The 27,421-nt window shown below is 44.6% G+C and overlaps 1 protein-coding gene across 4 annotated transcripts in view; it reads right to left on the bottom strand.

The window, feature by feature from the left end:
* PLXNB3 (plexin B3) overlaps positions 1-27,421 on the bottom strand; it is a 75,091-nt gene that overhangs the window by 26,433 nt on the left and 21,237 nt on the right. For all 4 annotated transcript variants that reach the window (XM_072991415.2, XM_072991417.2, XM_072991416.2 and 1 more), the window contains 13 exons: positions 14,863-14,988; positions 13,945-14,045; positions 13,156-13,288; positions 11,997-12,153; positions 9,480-9,588; positions 8,733-8,844; positions 8,029-8,157; positions 6,034-6,244; positions 5,229-5,401; positions 4,123-4,274; positions 2,456-2,561; positions 1,829-1,959; positions 1,467-1,643 (listed from right to left, as the gene is read on the bottom strand). In XM_072991415.2, the coding sequence (XP_072847516.2) occupies positions 1,467-1,643; positions 1,829-1,959; positions 2,456-2,561; positions 4,123-4,274; positions 5,229-5,401; positions 6,034-6,244; positions 8,029-8,157; positions 8,733-8,844; positions 9,480-9,588; positions 11,997-12,153; positions 13,156-13,288; positions 13,945-14,045; positions 14,863-14,988 (1,817 nt within the window). The remainder of the gene's footprint in view (positions 1-1,466; positions 1,644-1,828; positions 1,960-2,455; positions 2,562-4,122; positions 4,275-5,228; positions 5,402-6,033; positions 6,245-8,028; positions 8,158-8,732; positions 8,845-9,479; positions 9,589-11,996; positions 12,154-13,155; positions 13,289-13,944; positions 14,046-14,862; positions 14,989-27,421) is intronic.

A 27,421-nucleotide genomic window follows, 5' to 3' on the forward strand; every position in this document is an offset into this window, starting at 1 on the left:
GCTGCAGGCACAGGGCCAGGCCTAACTAAACCCTCGAAATCTCCAGACAAAAGGGGCTGCAAATCTCAGAATTCCTGAGCTGAGTTATGCAGCACAATCGTTGGCTTTCGGATTTGTGGAGTTACAAGCCGATACATCAGCAGGACACCTGGTTAAGGAAAGCGGCACTCTGCTCCCTGTACACCCTGGCATAATCTGAACTCTGTCCCCCTCTTCTGAAGTTCTCATCAGCTTTGTTTCGCTGTTAATTCTTCCTTTCCCTCACAATCTCAGCCATCCCAACGTCTCCTACATCGGTTTGGCTTCCCCTGCTGGCCCTTTTGTGTGGAAATTCCCACCCACTCATCTTCAACACCTTTGACGGGTTGTTTTGTTCTTGTTTTAATTAATAGCTGATTTGGGGGCGGGGGGGCTTGAGTGATGTACAGGTGTGCGGCTTTGATTTTTCACTACGGCGATCAGAAGACAGGCTGGGGCAGCCCCTGGTGAATTCTGGGAGCTGTACTGAAAAAAGAAATATCTGAACATCCTGTGCCTAGTGGTGTAATAGAACAATGGGCTAGGACTCAGGTAACCTGGGCTCAAATTCCCACTTGGTCACGGAAACTGACTGGAGGGTGGGCAGTGGTGAACCACTCCTTGAACATCTCCCATACGCCAACCCAAATAGGTTTTGCAAGTTGGAAGCGGCTTGAAGACATGTAACTAATAGGAGTGGGAGGTTAGTAATTATTTGGATTGGAAGGGCAGAGGGAAGAAAAGTGAAACCCTTCCTCTCTCCCTGCAGGCCACAATCCTGATCTGACTTGTTCCCCTTCCTTCTAGCAGCACTATCTTTATAGGTAAGCAACCCTCAAGATTATTTGTATATAGGACATATCTCATTTGGTATGCCAGACTATAGGCTCCCAGGGCAAGGACCTGCCATATCTTTCCATGTACATAAAGATTTGTAACACTACTGATGCAGTGTTCAGTTCGTTAAATAAGCTGAATAACTGAAAAGATGCTTCTTGACTGTAAAACAGGAATCAGGAAGCTGTGGGGGCCCCCAGATGTGGTTAGATTACATTTTTCATCAGCCCTTACAAATTTGGCCAATGGTAAGAGATTATGAGAGTTGTAGTTAAGCAATCTTTGGGGGAGGCATAGGGTTTTTTTTGTCTCTGGTATAAAAGATGCCCCCAACCACAGGCTTACAGGTTTTACAATTATTTTCAATTACAATGTTTATAAAAGCTGAAAACAGGAATCATATTAGATACGGCAGCCCCCTCTTTTCTCTCACAGACAGGAGAAAATGTCTTTTTAAAGACAGTATCTGCTATAACACAAGCATCTATGCTTTTTTTTCTGCAGAGTTATTGTTCTAAGTCATGCAAGTTATCACTGACCAATTACAGTAACAACTATTTCTTTAATTAGGCAACATATGTCACTGCTCTCCCTGCCCGGTAGCCTTTTACCCATGGAAGCTGGTCGAAGGGAAAGCCCCCGTGAGCTGGGGGTTGGGTGTATAAAGGAAGGGCTTCCCCTGGAGTTGGCGTCGAACCCCACCATACTGGACCCAGACTGATGCTTGCTGGGGTTTGGAACTGGCGCTGGTGAGGCACACGATGGCATCTGGTTCCACAGGCTCCTTGCTGTTGGGTGAGAGACAGCAACAAGATCAAATGAAGGCTTGGATTAAGACTACAAACACACACACACACACACACACACACACACAGAAGAAAGAAAGAAAGAAAGAAAGAAAGGAAGGAAGGAAGGAAGGAAGGAAGGAAGGAAGGAAGGAAGGAAGGAAGGAAGGAAGGCCATTCCCACTCACAGGATGCAAGGCAGTTCTCCCACATAGGCAGCAATTTCGGTGCCCGTCAGAAGCTCCTCCCCAATGATGGTGATGCGGGTACCTCCAACCATGGGGCCAAGTTTGGGGTGCAGATCAAGAAGGGTGGGGTCCTGGGGAGACAAGCACAGATTAGGGTGGCAGGCAGTTCCCAAGGCCAGCCCAAGACATTTGGAAAGGCCAATTGCCCGTCCAAGTCAAAAGCACATATATATCCAAAGCTAGCCAAAGTGTTTTGGCACCCGAGGCACAACATTCTATGAACGCCTCCCTGCCTCTACCATCCCTGGCAGTAAAAGAAGCAACCGCCATGCATTAAATACCTAGCAATACGCCGCCCTGTCATGACGCTCAGAATTTGGCACCTGCCTCATTCTGCCTAATGGTACAGCCAGCCCTGCCCTCAGAACTGGACCTCACCTTCTTCTAAGCTCACTCACCACCCTGTTGGTACTGACAGTGATGCAGGAAAAAGTCAGTATCATGGAATCAGGGGAAGAAAAACACGCCTACCTCTGCTCTCCCGCTCCCTAGTTCCAAAGCCAAGGCTTCCTCTAGACCTGCCTTAGGACAGTCTTACACTCACTTTGTCCTTGTTCGATCACTGACCTGATAGGTGAAGTGGCTCACAGAAACTCCTGGTGGACGGTCTCCTACAGTGATCTCAACGGGGCCAGATAATCCTCGCCTTCCAGGGGAGACATCGCACACAATCCTGAAGGGAATGGCAGACAGGACGGATTATCGGGGAGCTTGCACAATGCCTGCCAGTTTTTGTCAAAATTCCAAGCACGCTGTTGCAAAGTTGCTAGCACTTGTGCCAATCAGTATCATAAAGCTGCCATGGGAAAAATGAAGTCTACAGGCTGCATGTAGCCTCCAGCACCCTTGGGAATCCATGGACAAAAAAAGCTTTATTAAAAAAATCTTTAGTGCCCTCTGTGGGCATGGGACAATTTTGCCATGTTTTGAAAATTCAAGTGCCCCCATACTTCAAATTATTATTATTTTTTAAAACTACTTGACCATCAGATTGCAGAAATGTTTTTCAGTTAAATAAATTTTCCGATTAAATCACTGTAGCAACTTGTAGAGTACATTAATGCTGCATTGTTTTTTTTAATTAAAAAAAACAATGTTCAAATTAGACATTTTATATCCCTATACCTTCTTCTTGCAAGCTGCCAGCAAATTTGAATAATGGTATCCACTCTTGCTGAGCAACGTGGAGAGGGGGGATCTGCTGCTTGGGTAACAGCCTATCCTCCATATAACTTTACTCAGGCTTCATGCTCTGGAGAGAACACTCCTCGATTCAGAGCATGTTACCATAGTCTCTCGAGACTGAAGGATGCCTATGATGAGATCACTCATCCTTGCATTACAATATCAGAGAAAGGTGGATTTATTATGCTTTTGATCTGCTGTGGTTAATGAATTCAAATTGGACATGAGGGGTTAAAGCTACAGGCTTGGTCTGTGGCTCCAGGACAAATGTTCAGTTTTATTCCCAGACCTTCTCTTGAAAAAATGGAAGAATTATTAGGGGCCTGTCTCACAGGGATGATGTGAAGGGATGGCACACACATGACAGGTCTTCAGAAACCCTAGAAAAATGGTTCGCACCCTTTTTTGAGTCATGAGCCCCTTTTATAATAGCCAAGCGACTTGTGACCCCCACATCATATTTGCATAATATCTTTCATGGGGTAAAATCCTCCCTTCCCAGAAAGTAGAGGTTTCTTTCTCCTCCTAAAGGGCCTGTTTCTTAAACATACACTTAGACACACTAACTTTAACATCCCGCACCAGAAGGTCAAGGAATAAATTTTCTAACAAGAGCTCTATAACAAATAGGTGTCCTGTGACACACACCCCAGAAAACACTTTGCCATTCCATTGGGGGTCATTAGGGAAACATCGCACTAGAAGTTCTTCTTTAAAAGGAAAAGACAACATATCTGGAGTTTTTAAATTTGGAAATGACCAAATATAATATAATAAAAGGAGAAAACACGGAAGTTGATTGCCAGTAGATTCATGATATAAACACAAAAATACCCCTTCATGGAACATGAGAGTCACTGAGATGGGGAATGTTGACCCTCCAGAGGTTTTAAACCAACCCTTCCCTCTGGCCCTGCTGTTTGGACCTGATTGGAGTTTTAAGGAAAACCTTCTGAAGGGCCAAATTTTCTCTACCCTGGTGGAAACAATGCTGTAACTGGCTACCACAAACAAAAATAAGTAGACCCATTTGTTAGAGGACCCCTTACCGAGTAGACACTAGGTAAAGGGCTGGATCAGGAACACATGGTAGTCCAGCAACCTTCACGGTTTGGGCGACATCCTCAAAGCGATGACCCAGGTTGGATCCGACCACCGTGAGAGAGACACCTCCCTCCAAGGGTCCACTGAGGGGATAGATCTAGTAAAGAAGAATACAGCAGGTAAAGCTCTCAGCTAGCTCTTCCTTCCACAAAATAAAAATACAAATTATAAAAGGCTGGACAAATGTTAGGCTAGCAGAATCTACAGCTTTTAAAATGCAAGTACTCTGAGGTACTAACCAAAGCTAAGATTTTTTAAAAAAGGTATAAGCAGAAAGATATGTGTGAAGAATTAAGGAACAAGGCTACTTCTGAGTATATTATCTGGTGAAGAAGTTGTGATCAGTCCAGTTCACAAATTTTGTCACACAAAAATCCACTCCTGGACATTCCCTGTATTTTGCTGATCATTACAGAATTACAGAAATCTTCGCTCATCTACTGTAAATTTCCAGAGATCTACCAGTTGATCCCAATCTATCTTCTCTGCGTTATGCAGGATCTAGTTCACTATGAGAGCTTGTGCAGACAGCAGCCTATTTCGCCAGACACTTGAGAGAATGGGAAAACAGTAGTTATGCACGCCCGCGCGTGCGTGTACACACACACACACACACACACACACACACACACACACACACACACACACACACACACACACACACACACACACACACACACACACACACACACACACACACCAGTCAAGGCCCAGTTCTCAATGGTAAACTTATGCATCGGTTGCACAACCTCTGAGTTTAAGGAGAAGATCAAGTTTCATGAACACTCCCTTCATACAAGGAAGCCCCAAACCAAACCTTGAATACAGAACACTAGATGTCAAGGTGAAGTCCTGCCTGAGACCTGAAGTGAAATAGCTTAGACTCTGGTCTCCAAGTTTGTACAGCTAGGTCTGGGTTTGCTTCCCAGCTCACACTCTATACACAAACTTGGGAAAGGGAGAAGACCCTTCCCTCCACCCCCCATGTGCCCCCCCCCCCATTGGATGGGTAGGCAATTAGACTAGCGAGACCAACTGTATCGATTCTCACCGAGTGAATGACTGGCGATGGGCAGGCGGCCATACCACTTCTTGAGGGGCACAGTTCTTCATGGATGCAACCCGGTGCCTCTCCCCGCTGGCACCAGATGCAGCGGAAATTCTGGGGGGCGGCCTTGCAGCGGCTGCAATCGGAACGGCCAGCAGAGCAATCGTACAAAGTCACTAATGGGGCAAGACGGGGTGGAAAAGCAAAAAGATCAGGCAGGTGAAGGCTACATTTAAACCAGGCTGGTGAGACTCCCCCCCCCTTTCTGTCCTAGACACAACTCATCCCTATCCATGGAGAGCTGGGAGATGCCAGACGGCTGTCCTTTCTGACTGTAAATGGTAATGAAGCTGGGGTAGCAGCAGCCAGAAGGCATACTCAAGCTTCAGTGGACCTTTGCGTTACATAAGTTTACACTTTTGCACCCAAATTCGTATGTACTGCTCCATAGACTCTGCACATTTTTAAAGTGATCCTTTAGTATGCAGTGTTTGATGCTATGCATACTAAACGGCTTCAGTAATATGGGAAAAGGCAGACAAGTACAGTATGCACAGGTACACACAGAGCACCCTGTCCCCCAAACAATGGAAATCTCTCTCCCCCTGAGCTTTTAGAATACCATCAGAAGCTGTCTGCATACTTTCAGGTGTACCTTTATAGCCACAGAACCTAAACACTTGCTTTTATCTTTAAACTTAAATTCTCATGCAATTCAAAGTTGCATCCTGCCCTGCTTTAGTACTTCAGCTCACACACAGGCCAGTTCACAGCATCGAAAATATAACCACTCTATGCCATCCCTTACCGTGCAGATCTCCGCGGCTGTCAAGGCGTTGGTCACCTCCCACCGTGACGTAGAGAGGAACATGTAGCTCTGGGACAGGTTGAGTGTAGCTGTAGGCATGGGGCAGACACTGCACACGATGGGATATTCCCCTCTCTCCTTCCTCCAGGGATGCAAGGACGGGAACTGGCGTTCCCTCCACCTCCAGGACACAGAAGAGGGTCACCGGGCCCTGGGGAGGAAAAGGGCAGAAGAATACAAAGCTCTGCATTAATCTGCCCTTTAACCCTCAGTCCTGCCATTAAGTCTGATCAGCTGTAACCTCAACCACCTCCCAATTATTTTCCCTACTACCCCTTCCCCAAATGTTGTGAAGCCCCCTGGGCAGAGACTCCATAACTCATATGCTCTTTCTGGAGACCACCCAGTTGTTAAGGAGGGATGGGGTCCCTTGTGCTCTCTAGCACAGATTAGAATGGTTACTAAACTCCCAGAATCCCCAGGGCAAGTGGGCAGTGAGCACGGTAGCTGGGATGTTCTGGGAAATGTAGTCTAAAAAGTCTTTTTTCTCCTTGCTGTTCTCCAGATATTCTGGATTAGTGCTTCCACAGTCTCTTCCTACCAGCAGCCCTGGTGACTGGGGCTTCCAGGAATTGGTCCAAAATATCCCGAGGTTCCCAACTACTGTTATTGGGACTACCTCAAACAGGAACAGGAAACACTTCTCGAGCTCAAGCACACTATTCTACAAAATTGCAGCTCAATTATCAAGCATATTTCAGATCCACCAGGCATCTATTTCAATTTTCACAGTTTCCCCCACAAAGCCTTGAGGGCAACCACATGGCCAAATACTATGGAATTTGCTCCACATAAAATGGGTGAATAATAATAATAATAATAATAATAATAATAATAATAATAATAATAATAATAATAATAATAATAATAATAATAATAATAATAATAATAATAATAATAACAACAACAACAACAACAACAACAACAACAACATTTGTTGTTATTATTATTATTATTATTATTATTATTGTTATTGTTGTTGTTGTTGTTGTTGTTGTTGTTGTTGTTATTATTATTATTATTATTATTATTATTATTATTATTATTATTATTATTATTATTATTATTATTATTATTATTATACTGTCTGCATAAGGTTGATTTGGTCTAGCTCAATTGCTGCCAAACTGGCTTTTCGTTTTAAGCTAATCTGAAGTAGTTTATCTCACCAGAGATCAGTAATTCCTGCATGCGTTACTTGAAAGCAAGCGAAGGTAATAAAAAACTGATGAGTTGTGGGAAGGAGGTGATCCCAAATGGAATCATCCTGAGCTGTGGAACAAGGAATAACTCTAAGTTAAGAATTATAATCAATATAACAAGGACTACAATGGCTCAGGGTTCTTTAGGGGAAGGTATAATAGCTGTCAATATATGCATTTATGAATACAGTGGTGCCTAGCATAGCGAGGTTAATCCGTTCCGGATTAACCTTCGCTATAGCGAAACATCGCTGTGCGGAAATAAAAAAGCCATAGAAACGCATTGAACTTTGTTCAATGCGTTCCTATGGCTTGAAAACTCACCGCTGTGCGAGGTTCTTCCATAGCGCCGCCATTTTTGCGCCCTCGGTAAGCGAGGGCAGGGTGCGAAAATGCGGCGCGGACCTTCCGGCGGCCATTTTGAAACCGCCGATCAGCTGTTCTCCTCCGCTTCGTTATGCGATATTCGCTAAGCGAATCGCTTAGCGAATATCGCAAAGCGAAAAATCACCATAGGGGCCATCGCTGAGCGAATGCTCTAGCGATGGCCCAGAGCGCCTCGTTAAGCGATTTCATCACTCAGCGAGGCGCTCGTTAAGCGAGGCACCACTGTATATGAAGTATATTCATATATTCACGGCTGATGTCCCAAGGCCAGAAGGCTTGTCTTCTCAAGCCTGATTTCCCCCTCATACCTTCATCCCTATCTAGGCCTTTAAACCTACTTGCTTACCACCAACAAGTGCAGGTTCCAAGCGAACAAGTTCAGTGGCATTTCCACCCCAACAGGAATCAGATATTCTTCTCCAGAGTAGCCCACACTGGGGCACGCAGCTGAACCACGGGGCTCCTCAGTGAGCGCCTAGGAGACAAGGTGCTGTTAAAAGCAGTTGCATTTATCTGCCCCTTCTTCCCCTTCTTCCTTTTGTTCTGGATCACGGCTATAAAACAAAGATGGGCAAAGCGTGGCTGGCAGGCCACATCTGCCCCCCACTCAATGGCCCCACCCAACTCCCCATTTCTAAAAAATCCAAATTACTCAGAAACATCCTGGTATGTCCCCTAAGGGTGTGTGAAGCAGCAATTTTGTCACAATCACCCTCACATGTGCTGAGCTCATGCTTCCACTCATACAGCTGCTTTAGAGCAGTGGTTCTTAACCTTGGTTACTCAGGTGTTTTTGAACTGCAACTCCCAGAAACCCCAGCCAGCACAGTTGGTGGTGAAGGCTTCTGGGAGTTGCAGTCCAAAAACACCTGAGTAATCCAAGGTTAAGAACCACTGCTTTAGAGTATGGCTTGGTTTGTTTCAAAACTGGAAGCAATGACCTGTCCCCCACAATATTTCACTTAGAGATAGCAAAAAATCAAATCAAGTAAAATATGGTGAAATGATGGTTCCCACCCTTCCTTACAAAAAAAAGTGGAAACAGCTCACCTTCTGATTATAGACAAGCCCCTCTCCATCTGGGCAGGGTCCTTTAGGAACACAGCGGTGACTGGAGGGGCACCAGTGGCACATCCAAGGGCTGTCCACACACGTGCCGCACCTATGAGAGGACGTGGCCAAACAAAAGGACCTTAAAGAGGGCTGCATGTGACCACCAAGCACCGAAAAGAGAGGCAGGACTTCTTTATAAAATCCAGCATCCTAAAAATCACAGCTTTGCCGCATTGTTTTTTTAAAGCAAGCAGGTTTGTAGGTTAAGCAGGGGTGGGAAACATGTGACCTGCTAGGGACTTCCTGGCTATTTTTAAACCTTCAATTGTGTGCGTGTGTGTTTGTGTGCGTATGTTTGAGACTGAAACAGAAAGAGAGGGAGAGACCCCAACTCCAGGAACGGCAGTAAGGTTCTCAGTGTTCACAGGCTAGGGGTCTAACTAGTTCTTCTCTCTTGCTCACAACGAACAGAAGATAAATTATGCACAGGAAGCAAAAAAAAATAAAAAAAAAAAAGTTGGATATTTTAGACATACAGTAAGTTCCAGAACTTGCTTTTTTTAGTGTAAACATTTATCCTTTCGGGGCAAAAACTATAAAGAATCCTCCCTTCCATGTAATGGTTCTTGTAAGGCCATGATGTTCTCTGCTCCAGTCTTAGTAAACAAACATTTTGTAAATACTTCATCAACAGCTACTGCTGACACCTCCACCTCCCTCCATCCCTATTAGACATTTCCTCACGGGGTAGTATCAGCAAGCTGGCTCACGGCATTACAGTCATAAAAGGAAAATCCCATGGAGGTCACCACCACATCCCGGAACATCAGTGCTAATGCCACAGTCACGTGATCTGGGGAAGGAAAAGAAGAGAGCAATGAGGCATACTTGGGAACAAGAAAGAGTTCCCCATATAGCAAGGTGGGCGATGCACTCCACGCATTGCTTCTTGACACCGGCAACATGCACAAACCAATGGGTTCTTTACTCCCCTCACTGTTTAAGACTACTGTGCTCTGAGTGCCTCTGAATCTGTCTGTCTGGTGCAAGCATTTCATAGTTGCTAAGCAACAGGGAAGCACTTTCTCCCACCAAACCCACAAAGGCCACCCAGCCTGGAATTTATCTGGAATCTGACAAAAACAATACAGGCACTCTCAGGCCTAAAGCAAAATAATAATAATAATAAAATCCAAATGGCATGCGATTTCATCCAGCTCTCTCATCACAGGAGGAAAAAATATCATAAATGTCACTTCAGTGAGAGTTTAGGACTCTTTCCAAGCACTTTGTAAAAACACAGCTCCCCCAGTGCCTCCTAAGAAAAAGAATACCTTAGAGGAGTAAATCCCTACAGTAATCCTACTCTGACTCCCACAGCACATACTCAAGGTCACTTCACACAGATTACTTGTTTCATATATTTTAAGTGTCTAAAGAAGTGGGGAATGTGTGCCTTTCCAGATGTTGCTAGACCAGCATTTACTGCCACTGGGTATGCTACTTAGGGCTGAGAAGCGTTTCAGTGCATAAGTAACTGGAGTGGACCATGCGTTGCCCAATCAAATCTAAAGAAAGGTAACTATATTATTATTATTATTATTATTATTATTATTATTATTATTATTATTATTATTATTATTATTATTATTATTATTATTATTATTATTATTATTATTATTATTATTATTATTACTACTACTACTACTACTACTACTACTACTACTACTACTACTACTACTACTACTATGACTTATAGCCATCCTCCCAAGGCTTCTTATGTATAACTATTCAAAACTGGATTCTCAGTCCCTTCCTCTGGTGGTACTCAAGGGTCTGCAGGTTGCCAAGGCCTGCCCAGGTAGCAGGACGTGAAACCCCACCAGTCACACAGGTTTTGGGTGATTTCATCAGACCCTTCTCCCAGGAGGCACAGTGGGGATTCAAACTCTTGACCCCAGACATGCCAGCCCACTGAGCTATATGACAAACATAAGGGCTGGAATCCTGGTGGCAAACATGGAGCATAAGGGCTCCCCAGGGACAATGCTCCAGATTTTTCCTGATGCTCCTTAATTTCAGTTACGGAACCCAGAGATTGCCCCATTGGAGACAACAGAGGTTTCTGGATTCCTTTTGTGCAAGCAGAGGGGAAGGAAGAGCCATATATGAAACTGAGCATTCAGGCCACGATTCCGTAACAACAGACACTAGCCAAGGTAAATACTTTTGCCTGCAAGAGTACTCAAGACTGGTTTTTCCCCCTCAGTTTTTGCACACCCTTGTCATTTGACAATTCTAATCTCTTAGGAGTGATACGGAGCACAGAATTAAACCAGCAAGGAATAAATGGTTCCCTGCCAACTTTTCAAATGGCAGTTACTGGACCGCTTCAAATAGCAATCTGAGCTGCAGATATTCAGCATGAAATAATGGCTGAAATTTAGTAATATGTCACAAATAGAGCAGGCCCTTTGAATCAATGGAACTTACGGAGGAGTTGATTCAGTACATCCCCAAGGATTCAATGGGTCTACTCTTGTTGTAACCTACTATTAGATTTCGGCCACTGTTTATCTTCTTGGAGTAGCAATGGCATGCTGAAGGGGAGGGTTCTAAGCAAGGTGATTCCATGGCAGCCCCCCATCACGCTGGATACACCATTTGTTGGTAACAGAGTCTTTCACCACTGCTGCTACCATCTCTGTGGCACTACTTGGGGGTCTTCTCATTTGCAGGGCCCCAGGTGTCCACTCCAAAGGGCTGGTGTCAACATTGCATTTGGAGGCATGGAATATGTTTTAATCCTGTACTTGTTGCAAGGAGGAGTTACAAGGCACAGAAGCAAGGGCTGCTGAAATGTGGGTAACCTCACTTAGAGCAAATGTTGGATTAACTCATCTGGAAGGAATGAGGGCCAAACGACACATTTTTTCTTATCACAGCGGCCACTTTCATTTTGACGGACAAGCCATCCTTTCCACCCTAGCAGAAGCAGTCCTCCCTGCAGTGTCAGGAGTCAGGCGGGGCCTGATCTAGATCACGCTTCTAAACTATATTGGTCACAGCATCCATCTCCCACAGGAAATACATTACTTTTGGCAGCAAACACAGAGCTTTAAAAATTTCATTTTTAGGGTTACGATATGCAGAATCCTCCAGCCTAGAGGGCTTTTTTAAGCTATTCATTTTTCTATTGCTCTTAAGCTAGGGGCAACAAGCAACTCTAAGCCCAGTTTCATAGATACTTCTCATGCTCACCTTTGCCCTCTTGGGTGGGTGGCACCTGCTGGGGAACAGGGGAGAGGCAGTGAACCCAGGAGTCTTCTAGCTGGGCTGGGCTGTCTTGGGTACCAAAGGCACAATGGTAGTGTTCTCCTTCGGCTAGTCCAGGGAGACGAGGGACCAGCATAGAGACCTAGTTAGGGCGGGAGACATATATTTCTGATGACTACTTTTTATGTGGTTTCACATCTTGGTGATTATATTTTAGATTTACCAAGTGGGCTACTTTGGATGGAAAAGCAGGTTATACATTTTGCGTTAATTAATTCTGAGGAGCCAGTGAAGACCTTGCTTGCTTGCTTAATTTCTAGGCCCATCTTCTCCTTGTGAATGGACCCAAGGCGGCACACAATGTTTAAAACAAGTTAGGCTACTACTACAATGAATGACAGAGTTAAAAATAATCACACATAACATAATAATTAAAAAGATTTTCCAAACATTTTATTAAAAAACACTTAAAAGAACACATGCCCATCATCCAAGAGAGACTCAGCTTTTAAAAGCTCCCTAAAAAATAGGTCTTTAATTTTTGCCAATGAAAAGGGAGGACAAGTCTAACTTCCCAAGCCCTTCCCCTTTCTTTGTACAAACTTTATAGCTGCATAGGTAATATTAAATAGGCAATGGATGAGTCTGGCACAGATTGCAGGTGGTAATCCTTTTTTAGCCCAAGGGGATAAATTTCTATTTGGTAATGGTCTTGGGGACTGAATTCTGGCAGTGGGTGGAAACAAAGCAAAGTGGGCCAACCAAATATAATTGTGACCAATTTGTCCACCAAGCATAATGAAACACATTCAATTCTATGTATGTCTACTAAGAGGTAACCCCAATACATCCTCTTCCAAATTAAATTACATGCAACACTTTCCCAGGCTTTAAAAAGATTAATGTAAGAACAAGGATGGGAAATGTGCAGCTTTCCGGATGTTGTTGGACTGTAACTTCCATTGCCATGCACCACTGGAGGTGCAACTTCTGGAAGGCCACCTGTTCCCCACCTTTATAGCAGAAGATGCTTGAGGACACATATGGACCCAAGTTGGGCTAAATCTAGCTTTCAAGCAGGTAGTGCTCCATCTCTCCCTTAAATCACAATAAATCCATATCTCATCCTTCCATCTTTATTCACCTTGGTCTGTTCTCCTCGACTCTGATTGGCTGGCAACATTTGTTCCACTCTCAGACACTGGCTCTCAGTTCCGTAGCTCCACAGCCAGTGATTGGACATCTCATGGCGTTCACATTCCAACTTACGGGTGCACCTGCCAATCAGCCAGTCATGTTAGAGATGGAGAAAAAAGAGCACAGACACTTTCTTTTCCTTCACATCCACGCTGTTCCCCTAATAGCCACGCACCCAGTGGTGTAACGGGGCCAGGGTATGCCTGGTGAAAGCCTCCAGACTTTCTGAATAGGTGGGACCCATGATATCACCATCATCTTTGAAGTGCAGAGCTGGAAAGGACCTTATGGATCATCAAATTCAGCCCGTCAAGGAGGTGCAGTGGGGAATTGAACTCCCATCCTCCGGCTCTGAAGCCAGATGCCTAAACCACTGAGCTATCCAGCAGTTCTAATCTGCTACTCCCCTCAGGTTTACCTGTTTCCTCTATGTTTAGCTGCCATCCTCAGAGTAGCGGGGAGAGAAATGGATTTTCCAAGGAACTGCACACTGTTACAAGCTAATCTTGTTGTCATCCAAACAATGTGTACTGCTTTGGTTTTGAATAGACAACTCAGCCATCAACTTTGCAAAAGCCCTGCTCCTCACTTATCGAGACAGTCTGATCCACTTGCCTACAGTTTTGGGCTCTCTTACAAACAGAATGGCTATATCTCTAATAAGGGGGATTTGCTGTGGAGACTTTCATAATGACCATGTGCAATTCCAAATTTACAACTACATGGCTCCACTCACCTGCTCTGCAGGACACACCACCCACAAAAGGGATCTCGGATATGCAGACATGAGGCACAGTCCAGGGAATTAGAGCATTCAGAAACTGGAATCTTAGAGACCTAGGTTGGAAAGACAGTCAGTAATTAGCAGATAGTTCCTTTTGTCTTCAAGCAAAAAGAAAAGTTGTATTTTGTACTGAAAACAGGAATCACCACAGAATCTATGGTGATCTGATTTACTTTTTCCAGTGATTAACTGTGTAAACTGCAGATTTACCATAAAGTCAATCTTGGGGTTTTTTTTGTTTGCTTTTGGGTAGAATTCAGAATTTTGCAGGTGCAGAAGAAAGACAGTAATGAAGAAATAATGGCAAAAGTTGGGGGTGGCAAGATTTGTGAGGTTAATATAATGGTGAGACCTGACACACCCAGGCCTCTACAGATGGTCTTCTCTTATACCTCCAGTCAATACAAACAAACCCATCAATATCCTGCACAGGAAGGGAAGAAAAGACCATGCAATAGAATTCGGCAAACTCTGTTGGTTTTGAACAATAGATCTGAACCCTGTAAAGCAGGGATATGGAATGTGCACTTCTCAAGATATTGCTGAACGACTGCTCTCATCACCTCTCAGCTCTGAAGGCTGGCTAGGACTGAAGAGAGCTGCAGCCCAAAAACATCTGGAGGTCCACACATTCCCAATTCCTGCTGAAGTCCACAGAAATGCAAGTGACCAGACACAGCCACTTGGTACATTTTCCCCATCAAAAGTAATTCCACATAGGTGGGGAAAAACAGCAAAAAACCAACCGGTTTCCCATGAAACCAGACATAGTGAAGATCTTGCATCCTTCACCCAGCCAAACTGAAGATGACAAAGAGCAGTGCTGAAGGTAGTAAGGAGAGGGAGACATTAAGACCCATGGTGACTCACCTGCGATGAAGTCATCACATACAGGTGGGCCCCACTAACATCTAGCAGGAGGTCTGGGTTGACTGGAGAGCGCTGGCCAGTGGGGACCGTGCTATAGACCTGTGTCATGGAGCCATTCAGATAAACCTAAACAAATAGGACCATCGTTAGTTATTATAACCTGTTTAGCACATACATATTTCTGGTATAGCTCAGTATGTTGGAGCTCTTAGCAGTGGAGCCAGGAATCAGGAGCACCTACTAGAAGAGAGACCAGCTGAGATCATCCAGAGCAGTTGTGGCTGATAGGATTACATGTTCCACTACCTTTAAGGCCTCGGGCAAACTGCATCAGAAGGATGGAAAAATAAACCACTTCTGAATATCATAAACCCAGAAAACCTTATGAAGTTTACAAGAAACCAATATAATCTTGATGGCACATAATTATTATTAGTTCATACACTTCCATACATGTCTGCAAACCTAAATAATTCAAGGGGCAGTCAATGGTTGTTATTCTCTGTTAGAAGGCTGTGGAACATCTGAACCCTTCCAGATATTCTTGGATTATAATATTCTTCTGCTGCAAAAAATTTGGTTCATTATGAAGAAAGATGGAAAGCGTAGTTCAGCAACATCTAGAGAGCCCAAGTGTCCTATTCCTGTTTTGTTAGGTCCCAGTTCCACTGAAATATAAGCTAGACCAAGTGTATATCTGCATAACACAGTCGTTTGATATCACTTTAACTACCATACTCTGTCTTATGCAACACGAAATTTATAGACTGTTGAAAAAAATACTCTCAATTCACTATTGGGAAGCACTCTAGAACTTCATAAGAGGGACTCCTCAACACACTAAGTCCCAAGATTCCATAAGATGCCAATTAAAATTGCATTTAAATGGATATCAAACTGCCATAACTATGTAATGCAGATATACGCCAGGTATTCAGAGAACAAACAAACAAACAAACAGCTCTGATGTTTCATGGGACTGAGGAAAATGGAACAATGAGTTTTTCAAAACTGGCAACCAATCCAGAGGCTGCCCTCAAAGTTAATTATGTAAATCTATTTACACACAGGTGCTTATTTCCACAGAAGATAGCTCGGTCTTCCAGGCTTGTTCAGAAGCCAGCATTTGCTTTTATGTAAACATGTGAATTGGAATGCCCGTGCATTAATTTAATGTTTTGTAGAAGGGTACCGAACAACAGGAAATAATCAAAGAGGATCAGCGATATTAAGTTCATTCAGATAAAAGTGAATAGTTGTGCATCCCACTCTCACCTCGCCTCACCGTGATAAAAATATAAAGTAAGAGTACATCCTATGCTGCCTTTTAATGGTACCCCAGCACCTGATGCCTGGGGCAGCTGCCTCACCCCAACCTAATGATAGGTCTAGCCCTTCTGGTAGTGTGGGAAAAACAACACAAATTGAGGTCATGAGAGAGGACTTCAGAAGCGTCTTCCCTTCAGACAGTTTCAGCCTCTGCCTGCAGGGTTTTTTTGTTTTTTGTTTTTTTGTTTTTTGTTTTGGTTATTTTGAAGGAGGAGAAGGAGCGCAACCTAGAATCCAGTTCAGGTGACAGGCAAAGGAAAGCCACCCAAATGTTCTCAGTGGACTCAATGTACTACTGTAGCTCCTAGATTTCCTCACCAATTGTTACGCTACCTACAGAGATGGTGTGAGCTGCAGTGCCACATCTGAAAGTCTGCCCACTCATAGTTATTGTTTAAAACTCAGTTTCAGATTATTCATGTAAACTTTAAATTAAAATGAAGGTGGTGCTGGCTATTGAAATGTCGCAGCTACTATTGTAACTTTGCCCTTTATAGCATTTTTATAGAATTAATTTTTGTTATATAAGCCACTCAATGTTATATATTGAGAAAGCTTTGCCCTAAAAAGCAGCCTTTAAAATACTGTAAATAAGATGGCTAGACAGGCAGACACTCCACAGAAACAGAGTGTCACTTCATAGACATTTCACGCAGGCTGCAGTCCTGTGTGTGTTATGTGCAGTCCTACTCAAACCCTAAACCTAAGTTCAGTTCCTTACTGTGCATCACAGAAAACCTAGCCTGGGTAGCCTTGGGCACAGTTGCACAATCCCGAGATGTCCCCAGGAGAAAGAAATGGAAAGCCGCTTCTGAGTACTTTCTACCTCAAAAACTCTGAAAAAGGCCACCATCAATCACAGTTGACTTGATGGCACACTGTTGTTATTACTATTTATTTACCAGTTCTACCCCCCACCCACTACATGTCCATAGCTGAGGAAGAATTTGAATCTAGTCTCCTGAATCCTAGTTCCCAACTCCATCCAATACACCACACTGGGTATATACACACTCACTTGAGAGTACGCCCTGCTGAACTCATTTCTGAATAGACATATAAAGAACTGTAATGTTTAGGATGCAGTTCTAAGCACACTTAGCAGTAACCCCTGCTTAACACAGGGATTCATTTGCATGAAATTGGCATGAAATGTGGAAATGTGCACGACATTCTGCTGCTGCAAATAGGATGCATAACAGTGCCGAGTATATAAATACTTGGCAGAGACGTCGCATAGAGTTAGATCATATGTTTATACTAGTACAAATGTACAGAAGCCAAAAAGTATACAAACAGCTAATATCATCTGCTATACAAAATTAGGACTGCCTGCTCCAAAACAAAGGCATAGCTACACAGACATCTAAGACCTGGATTCCATCCTCCTAGCTTGGCTGCCATCATCACGACGGCTGGAGAAAAGATGGGTTTCCCCAGGAACTATGTGTTGATATGAGACTCATCTGTTATAATCCAAACTACACTGTGGTAGCTTCTCTTTCAATTAAGATCTATTACCTTCACAAATGACCTGTCCCTGGTGGAGACAAGAACTGCTAGTTTATGGACCAACACAGCTGTCTGCATTTTTTACTCTACTTGGGATAAGTGGGCTATGTGACCTGTCATGGTGATAGATAGGTGAAAGGTCTTTGACTGCCCTCCCTGTGTGAGCAGCACGTGAGAGTTCAAAAGAACTATCCTAAGTAGTTTTGCTCAAAAGTAAATAAGATGATGTTCAGTAGGATTTATTATTTAGTAAATGTGTTCAGGATTTCAATCAGAGAGCAGGCCTGGTAGGTGGGGTTCGTCAGCCCTGGAAGGTAGCCCATCTAAGAGAAGGAAAACTCCGATTTCAAACCTCCACTGCCTTGTGGCTACAGTATATCCACTTATGAGAAAAGGCTTCAGGAGTTAACTTAGAGGCAAAATCTGGAGCTAGAGTCCCGGAGGCAGTTTGTTTCGTTCTGCCAACTCCTGCGACATCGTTGGAACCAGTTGTATTGGCTTTTGCCTTTCCACTGGACTATTTCAGCGATGTGGAGAGGGGGGATTTGCTGTTTGGGTAACAGCCTATCCTCCATATTATTTTACCCAGGCCTTGTGCTCTGGAGAGGACACTCCAGCTTCGCATACAGTGTTGAAACAACATGGGAAGTAGCAGTTACCGGTTATCTTCAGTGTGGAAGGGATTGTCACTCTCGAATTGGCCTTCTCAGTCATGCTAGATGCTGTTCCAAGTCCTCCATACAGAGCATGTTACCACAGTCTTTCGAGACTGAAGGATGCCTAATGAAATGGATATTTCAATGGCCTGAAGTAAATATAAACTCCAGGCTGGGCACAAAAAAGAAAATAAACTGCTCAGCTACCTGGAAAAAAACCTTGTATTACTGCTTATATTCCTCCAAGCTTCTCCTGTATCTCTCAGCCAGAAGGTTGTTTCTTAAATACCAAACTTCAGCTAGGCCATGTAGAGGGATTCATTTCAAAACAAACTCAGTCTTTGCGTTTACTATTTTAAAAACAAAAACTCTTCAACATGAAACCACAAGGAAAGTGGAAAGGACACCAAAGGAACACCAAGAAGATGAGGTAGAGGTTGGACATTAAAGGCTAAACAAAAGAGACAGACTTTCAAATGCTGCCTGAAAACGTGCAAGGCAGGTGGTGGATGAGTTCCAGAAAAAGGAAACAGCAAGAGGGAAAACAGAATAACATCTAAGAGAAAGAACTGAGATCTGCTGGACAAAACAATAAAAAGGAAAGAAGGGGAGAAGAAAAACTAAGAGGAAGAAACCCAAAGACTCAAATGAACAAAGGGAGTGCAACAGGAAGAGGAGGATAATGAAGAAAGAACACAAGCAAAACGAGATGTTGTGTGTGTGTGTGTGTGTGGGGGGGGGGAGATTTGAGAACACCAGAAAGAGGAGAAAGCTGAGAAGGAGTCAACAACAGAAAGAAGAAATTTCTTATCATCAAGCCAGGAAAGAGAAACCACAATGATACGGCCTTTTTGGGTGGGCAGGTGGTAGCAATGTTTAAAAGCACAAGCCCTACAAATTCTGGACTGCCAGAACAAATCTTGCCCACTGTTTTGTGATGCTTAGACAGATGATGAGAGAACATGGCAAAATCCAGCCTTTCTCCTGTGGTAAGAGCTGAGGATCTTTCTGAAATGATACTGTGCTATGTGGTATAGTGGTTAGTGGTTAAAATAGTGTCAGAGAAACTTACTTTCTAACCCTCCCTTAGCTACGAGGCCCATTGAATACCCTTCAGCCAGATCCTACATACTGTATTTCAGTGTAACCTCCCCTGCAAGAAGGTTGTGTTAAGGATAAAATAGGAAAAGGAAGAATATTGGATTACTTGTGTGACAGGAAAAACAGTAACGATGCTGGTGACCTGCCTGCCAAGACATAACGAAGGAGTTTCTTTTAAAACGTAATTTTCTGAGCTCTTGAGCAGGAAAAAGAATCATGAAATGATTTCATTTTCACCTTTTCACCCACTGCAGGTGATGCTGTCCTTTCCCTTCAGCGTTGCCTGGGGGCCGTACTGCAATGGATGCAGGAGAACGGACTGAGGCTGAATCCGGATAAGACGGAAGTTCTGAGGGTGGGTGCTCCCATGGTAGGTGGCTTGGGTGGCTCTCTCACATTTGGGGGGACCACCTTGGCCGCGAAGAGTGGGGTCCGCAGCCTCGGCATATATTTGGACCCGACGCTCACCATGGAAACTCAGGTGGCGTCGGTAGTCCGCACTGCATTTTTCCATCTTTGGCGGATTGCCCGGCTGCGACCCTATCTCGACATGGGGGCGCTTACTACCTTGGTGCATGCGCTCGTAATCTCAAGATTAGATCACTGTAACGCTCTCTACGTGGGGCTGCCTTTGAGGCTGACACGGAAACTTCAGGTGGTGCAGAATGCAGCAGCCAGGCTCCTTACAGGAGTGAGAAAATATCAACACATCTCTCCAACGCTGGCTGCATTGCATTGGCTACCCATCTGTTTCCGTGTCAACTTCAAAGTTTTAATGCTTACTTATAAGGCCCGAAACGGTTTAGGACCTCGATATTTGGCGGAACGCCTCCTCCCAACAAGGTCTACCCAGATCACCCGCGCGAGTCAGGAGGTGAGGCTGAGGAGCCTGACGCCGAGAGAGGCCCGGAAGGAGAAGACACTAAACCGGGCCTTCTCGGCGGTGGCTCCTCGCCTCTGGAACAATCTCCCTCTGGCGATTCGCGTGGCCCCCACGCTGAGCACCTTTAAAACCCAATTAAAAACATGGCTGTTTATTCAGGCCTTCCCTCCAGCCAACTCTTGATTTTTTTCTTACTTTCCCTTTTTATTTTTACTGCTGTTCTTGTCTGATTATTATGTATTTGTCTATGCTTTATTATTTGATTTTATATTTGGAAGCCGCCTAGAGTGGTCCAGTGGGCCAGATAGGCGGGGTATAAATTAAATAAATAAACAAATAAATAAATAAATGAGCTTCTCAGACAAAGGGTGGCATGAAAATATAATTTAAAAAGTGTAACACATGTTCTGAGTGAGAAGCACAGCACAGCTGTGGTACCAATCCCTGTCATCCCCTCTCCCAGGTGTATGCTGGGAGTGGGGCTCAGGCTCACACATCTTGTCACAGAGGGAGAAAAGTACAAAGTCTCCTGCCGGTCAGGGAATGACTACCGTATTTCCCCGAAAATAAGGCAGGAACTTATATTATTGTTTTTTCTTAAAAACACTGTAGGGTATATTTTCAGGAGATTTTTTTTCATGTACAATGGACCTGGGCAAAGTGCACATACAGCCCGCAAGCCACTCCTGTCCGGCCCACCTGTGGCCGCTGAGTGAGCCATAGGTCCGGCTCCATTCACCCAGCACGACAGTAAGCAAAACTTGTGAGATCTGACGCTGGGATCCTGCGAGTTTTGACTGTTACTCTTGAGCCACAGGCTACGGCTCAAGAGGCCGGAAGCGATTCTTGTGCAGGCGACAGAGGACAGGTGAATCAGCGCAGTGTCTGGGTTTTTTGGTTTGGCCCCCGAACGCAGTTCAGATTTTTCATGTGGGCCCCTATAGAAATTAATTGCCCACCCCGATTTACAACAATCTACAGCACATTTATTCAAATACAGTCATGTCATCTTCTTCTGGTTGCTGCACAAAGGCGGAGGGCAGGGTTTCATTTAACTGGGACATATTTTTCAGGTTGGGCTTATATTACGAGCATCCTGAAAAATCATACTAGGGTTTACTTTCAGGTTAGGTCTTATTTTCAGGGGAACAGGGGAGATGGGAGATTATCCTATACTGATGTGGAGCTTTCTGCACATTTGGCACCAGTCAAAATCACTGCTATTGTTTACCCAGAAACATCTGATTAACCTGTAAAGTGCACTACAAGTATCCACGCAGCAGAGGGTCAAATTAGGTATATTTCTTCCCCTAGAACAGCGATGGCGAACCTATGGTTCATCCCGATAGCTTGCGGGCATGCAAGCTGTAAGTCGCCAGATCACTCCTTCCCCCTCTGCAGACAAAACAGAGAAGGCAGCTGCAGCCATGGTGCTGATGACCCGAGAGGCGGCAGGCCAGAATCCAGAGCAGCTGATGCTGGTGGTGGATCAGGATTGGGGTCTCAAGGCGCCTCCATGCCCAGGATTCCCCCTTCCACCACCACTTCCGGTTCCGCCCCTGCCACAGCCCGCTGGGGGGTTTTTAGTTTTTTTCCCCCCAGTTTAGGCACTCAGGTCCAAAAAGGTTCGCCGCCACTGCCCTAGAACATTATATCCTCCTCCACCACTATCCGTGCCCTCTGCCCCACCAGACCCTAATTTCTGCTCCACTTACACAAGGACATAACACTGAATGGGCAAGACCTGGTCACTTCTGAATTACTCCGCCTTACTTAATTTGATCTAGCATATTCTTTCTTTCTTTGTATCTGAGCATTGCACGATTTAAAATAATGGATGCATATGAAGGATAGGTAAAATTAAAAACAAATTAAAATGTTGAGATAATTAGACTAATTTTGACCAGAAGCAGGCTACTTCAATAGTATTAGCTTGTTCATTTGCTCAATCTTCTTCTGTACATGTGGCGGGGCATGAATTGCCTGCACTTAAATGCTGCATTGACTGAATTTCTCCACAGCCATAGAAAGCTGTCTTGTATCCAAGTAGCCCTATTATACCTGATCATTCTTTGATCTTCCTACTGATTCAGACCTAGCACTAAAACTATTAATTCTGAAAAATAATAATTTATTTTATTTATTTATTTTTATTTATTTATTCTATTTATACCCCGCCTATCTGGTCATTTCAACCACTCAAGGCGGCTTACAACATAAAAACATAACAAATATAAGAAAAATTATAACAATTAAATAATTCTGCAAGATGGGAAAAATACAAAATAAATCAAATAGAGAGAGAAGGGAAGAGGGTCAGGAATTAACTGGGGGGAAGGCCTTTTTAAAGAGGTGTCGACCATAAGGGTATCAGTCTGAAGGAAATAATACTGAACCATCACACCATGCTCCACTGAAGCTGTCACACACACACATATAGTGTGATCAGGACACAGCCCACCACTGCTTGAAGGGAGGGATATAGGCTGTTGCACAAGTTAGAAACTGAGACAAAACAATGAAAACAAACGGACATGTTACTTACCTGTAAACATGGTTCTTCATGTGGATCTCTATGAATACACAATAGTGGGTTAAGACAGCGCCTGCGCTGGCCTCTTGGAATCTTCTAAAGCTACAGTGGTGCCTCGCTTAGCGATTGCCTCGTTTAACGATGTATTCGCTTAGCGATGAGGTTTTTGGAGCGATTTTACGCTCCGTTTAACAATGTTTCCTATGGGGAAAATTCGCATAGCGATTTTCGGGACCTTGCCTCGCTTAGCGATGACAGTTTTAGGTCCCCTGTTTTGCTTAGTGGTGTTCCGTTTTCGCTATTTTTAAAGTGTCTTAAAAGGTTCAAAAATGGTTTTAAATGTTTGGGTTCGTTAGTGCACCTTCTAAAACGTGTGCAAACTTAATTTGGCTTTGTTCTGACTCTTCGTTAATTTTTGGTGAATTTTCCCCCCATTGAAATGCATTGAACCTAAGTTTGACAGCTGTCAAACCTGCAGTTCAATGCTTTCCAATGGGGGGGAAAATTCACCAAAAATTAACGAAGAGTCAGAAACTGTTTTAAATGCTTGGATTCGTTAGAGCACCTTGTAAAACGTAGGCTTCAATGTATTCCAATGGGGGATACATTGTTTCGCTTAGCGATGTTTCCTATGGCCATTTTCGCTTAAGGACGGTAATCCGTTCCCATTGGAACGGATTAACCAGTTTTCAATGCATCTCTATGGGAAAACGTGTTTCGCTTAGCGATGTTTTCCCATAGCAATGTTTTTTTTAACCAATTAACATCGTTAAGCGAGGCACCACTGTATAGGGAAAGATACAATGTTTGAGTTGCCCTGTATTGCGCACGCTCCGCCCGCCAAACCCGTTCCTTCCGCCCACCACATAGTCGGAGTTGGACTCGACCATACAGTAACGGACAGTGGGGAGGTTGGGCAGGTTGTATGTATTCATAGAGATACACTAGAAGAACCATGTTTACAGGTAAGTAACCTGTCCTTCTTCAACGTGGTCTCTATGAATCCACACTAGTGGGTGGCTAGCAAGCTCACTTACCGGAGGGAGGGCCGTCACTGCAGAAGTGAAGTAAGCACTGCTGTCCCAAACTTGGTCTCATTCTTGGCCCGGAGGTCCAGTCTGTAATGTGTAACAAAAGTAGACACATTGGACCAAGTTGCTGCTCTGCAGATGTCAGGGATGTCAACTCCTCGCAGCAGGGCCGTGGATGTAGCAACAGCTCTGGTGGAATGAGCTCTGAGACCTTCAGGGAGAGGCTTGTTCTGCAATTCATAGGCCAGAGAAATGGTGGAAACCAACCATCTGGATAGAGTAGAAGAAGAGGCAGCGGAACCTTTATGCTGGCCGTAGAAACAGAGAAATAGTCTTTGAACTTTCCTAAAGTCTTTAGTTCTAGTAACATAATAAGCTAACGCTCTTCGAACATCTAAAGAATGGAGCATGCGCTCAACATCGGTAACTGGGTCAGGAAACAAGGTTGGTAATACTAAAGGCTGGTTAACGTGGAACTCGGAAACCACTTTAGGGAGGAAAGAAACATCCGGGTGTAGTGCCACCTTGTCCTTGAAGAACTGTAGGTATGGGGAGTCTGAACGAAGTGCTGCCAATTCACTAGCTCTACGAGCAGAAGTGATGGCAACCAGGAATAAAATCTTAAATAAGAGTAGCCGAAGGTCACAGGAAGCCATAAGTTCAAATGGATGGCGACCCTTGAAGAAAGCCTTTAGTGTGGGATGCGAAAACCACCTGGATGATTCAGAGCCTTGTGGCTGAAAGGCAACAATGGCTGAGGTGCAAACCTTTAATGTAGACTTGGAAAGTCCTAGGTCAAACAGATGCCGAAGATAGAGGAGGAGCGTAGACAAGGCCACAGGTGAAGATTGCAACCTGCGCTCCTTAGTAAATTTGAGAAAGTTTTGCCACTTGTATTTGTAGAGTATCTTAGTGGCTGGCTTCCTTGCCTTGTTAATAACCTCTGTTATCGATGGGAAATCCTCCACGCTGTCAAGTGGAGCGATTCCAGGTCCGGATGAAGGATGTTCCTGGCGTCCTGAGTGATCAGGTGTGGAAGAAGAGGTAACCTTACGTTGTCCACTCCTGACTGTAGGAGCATGGAGAACCATGGTTGTCGTGGCCACCAAGGAGCAATGAAGATCACCTCCGCTTCCATCTGAAGTGTCCTGATTAGGGCTCTTTGAATGATGGGTATCGGTGGAAAGAGGTAGAGGAGGCTCTTGTTCCATGGGATCATAAAGACATCCCCTAGTGACCCTTCGCCCCTTCCCACACGGGAAGCATACTTGTGGCACTTCTTGTTGGATGGTGTCGCAAACATGTCTATGGATGGATGTCCCCACTTGTGGCACAGACTGAGGAACACCTTCTGATCGAGTTCCCACTCGTGAGATTGAAACGAGCGTCGGGTCAACTCGTCTGCCAACTGATTGTCCGTCGTGGATACATGGATGGCCACTGGGAAGATGTGTTGATGGTAGCACCACTCCCATAGATGAACTGCCAGAAGCAGAAGGGACTTCGACCGAGTTCCTCCCTGCTTGTTCACATAGAACATGGTTGCAGTGTTGTCTGTGACAACCTGTACTGCTCTGCCCTTCACCAAGGGGAGAAATGCTCTGAGCACCTTCATCACGGCTATCAGCTCCAGATGACTGATGTGGAGCGAGGCCTCTTGAGGGGACCAAAGAGCATGAATCTGATGTCCCTCGCAGTGGGCTCCCCAACCCAGGGGACTGGCATCTGTTGTAACCTGCCGAGTCAACTGGAGGGGTCGAAAAGGTCGGCCTATGAGGAGATGCGGTAGGAAAGTCCACCACTGAAGTTGTTCTGCTAGCTCTGGTGTGACTGTTAGGCGCTTGTGCTGACTGTCCTGTAGAGGATTGAATAGAGCAAGTAGCCAAGACTGAAGGGAGCGCATCTTGAGGCGAGCGTGGGACAAGGCACAAGTTGTTGATGCCATGAAACCCAGAAGATGTTGTGCGTGTCTTGCTGCCACTCTGCCCTGGGGCTTGAACTTCTGAACTGCCTTTCTTATTTTTTATATGCACTCTGGTAGTAGGAACATAACATGCATGGACTGAGTCCAGTCTTGCCCTGATGTAGTCCATCACTTGAGATGGTTCCAAGTGAGACTTTTCGTAGTTTATCGACAGGCCTAGCACTCGTAGAGTGTGCAGAACATATTGAGTGTCCTTGATTGCTCATGCCTTGGATCTGGACACTATCAGCCAGTCGTCGATATAAGGGTAGATCTGTATCCCTTGCAGACGGAGGTAAGCTGCCACGGGGGCCATCCATTTGGTGAAGGTCCTGGGAGCTGTTGAAAGGCCGAATGGAAGAGCCACATATTGGTAAATGGTGTCCATTAAGATTAGGCGCAGACATTTCCTGTACTTCTGATGGATGGTGATGTGGAAATACGCATCTTTTAGATCCACCACAACAAACCAGTCTCCTTTCTTCAACAGGTGAATGATTGCTTCTAAGGTGACCATCCTGAAACGGCATGGTTTGAGGTAGGTATTTAGTTCCCTCAGAGTCCAGAATTGGTCTTAGGCCACCGTCCTTCTTGGGTACCGTGAAGTACCGGGAGTAAAACCCGTTTTGTATGTCTCTGCTTGGTACCTTCTGGATGGCTTGTTTTGCAAGAAGGGTGAGAATCTCTTCTTCTAGGATGGGATCGAACGATGTGGGCTTGACCCATCCTAGAGGAGGCAATTCTATAAACTCCAGCCGGTAGCCTGAGCTTATAATATTTAAGACCCAGGAGTCTTGTGTTATCTTGAGCCAGTTGTGAAGATGAGGAGACAGGCATGTTGTGTGGTCTGTAATGGAGATGGTTCTGGTGAAGTCAAAGATATTGTTTGGACTTCCTTCCAGATGTCTTGTACGACTGTCACTTGGTTGATTGGGGCTTAAAAGTAGAGGTGGAAGAGGAAGCTTGGGAGGACCTTAGCTGACCCTGGTTCCGGAAGGGACGGTAGGTGGACGGTGTAGATTGTTGATATGGTTGTTGAGAATATTTCGAACGCCACTGGAACCTGGAGGTTCGAGGTTGTTGCTGGATAGAATAAGACTTTGCAGTCTTTTTACTCTTGTGTAAGTTCTCTGGGTTTTCGTCAGTTTTTTCACTGAATAAGTCAGAAGCATCAAAGGGTAGGTTCTCAACCCTGATTCTGATATCCTCCATGATATTTGCTGATCTGAGCCAAGCATGGGTGATGATAGATGCAAAGTTTCTGGCAGTGGCATCAGCAATGTGTCGGGATGCCAAATGTTGATGTTTGGACACAGTTAATGCTTTAGCGTGAGCGTTGAGGCATATCTGTCTGATATCCTCTGGTGCGACTTGTAAAGCTGGTAGAACTCTTGCCCAGAGCTGCTTCTGATACGCTCCCATGGCTACCAAATAATTGATTGCCCTTAAGACAAAGGTGGTCATGGTGTATAGTCGACGTCCCAACACTTCCAATTTCCTACCCTACGCCTCTTTTAGGAGACGGTTTTCTTTTCGGTGGCATAAGCTAAT

This window comes from Pogona vitticeps, chromosome 2 (genome assembly GCF_051106095.1).
Source record: "Pogona vitticeps strain Pit_001003342236 chromosome 2, PviZW2.1, whole genome shotgun sequence".
Lineage (NCBI taxonomy): Eukaryota > Metazoa > Chordata > Lepidosauria > Squamata > Agamidae > Pogona > Pogona vitticeps.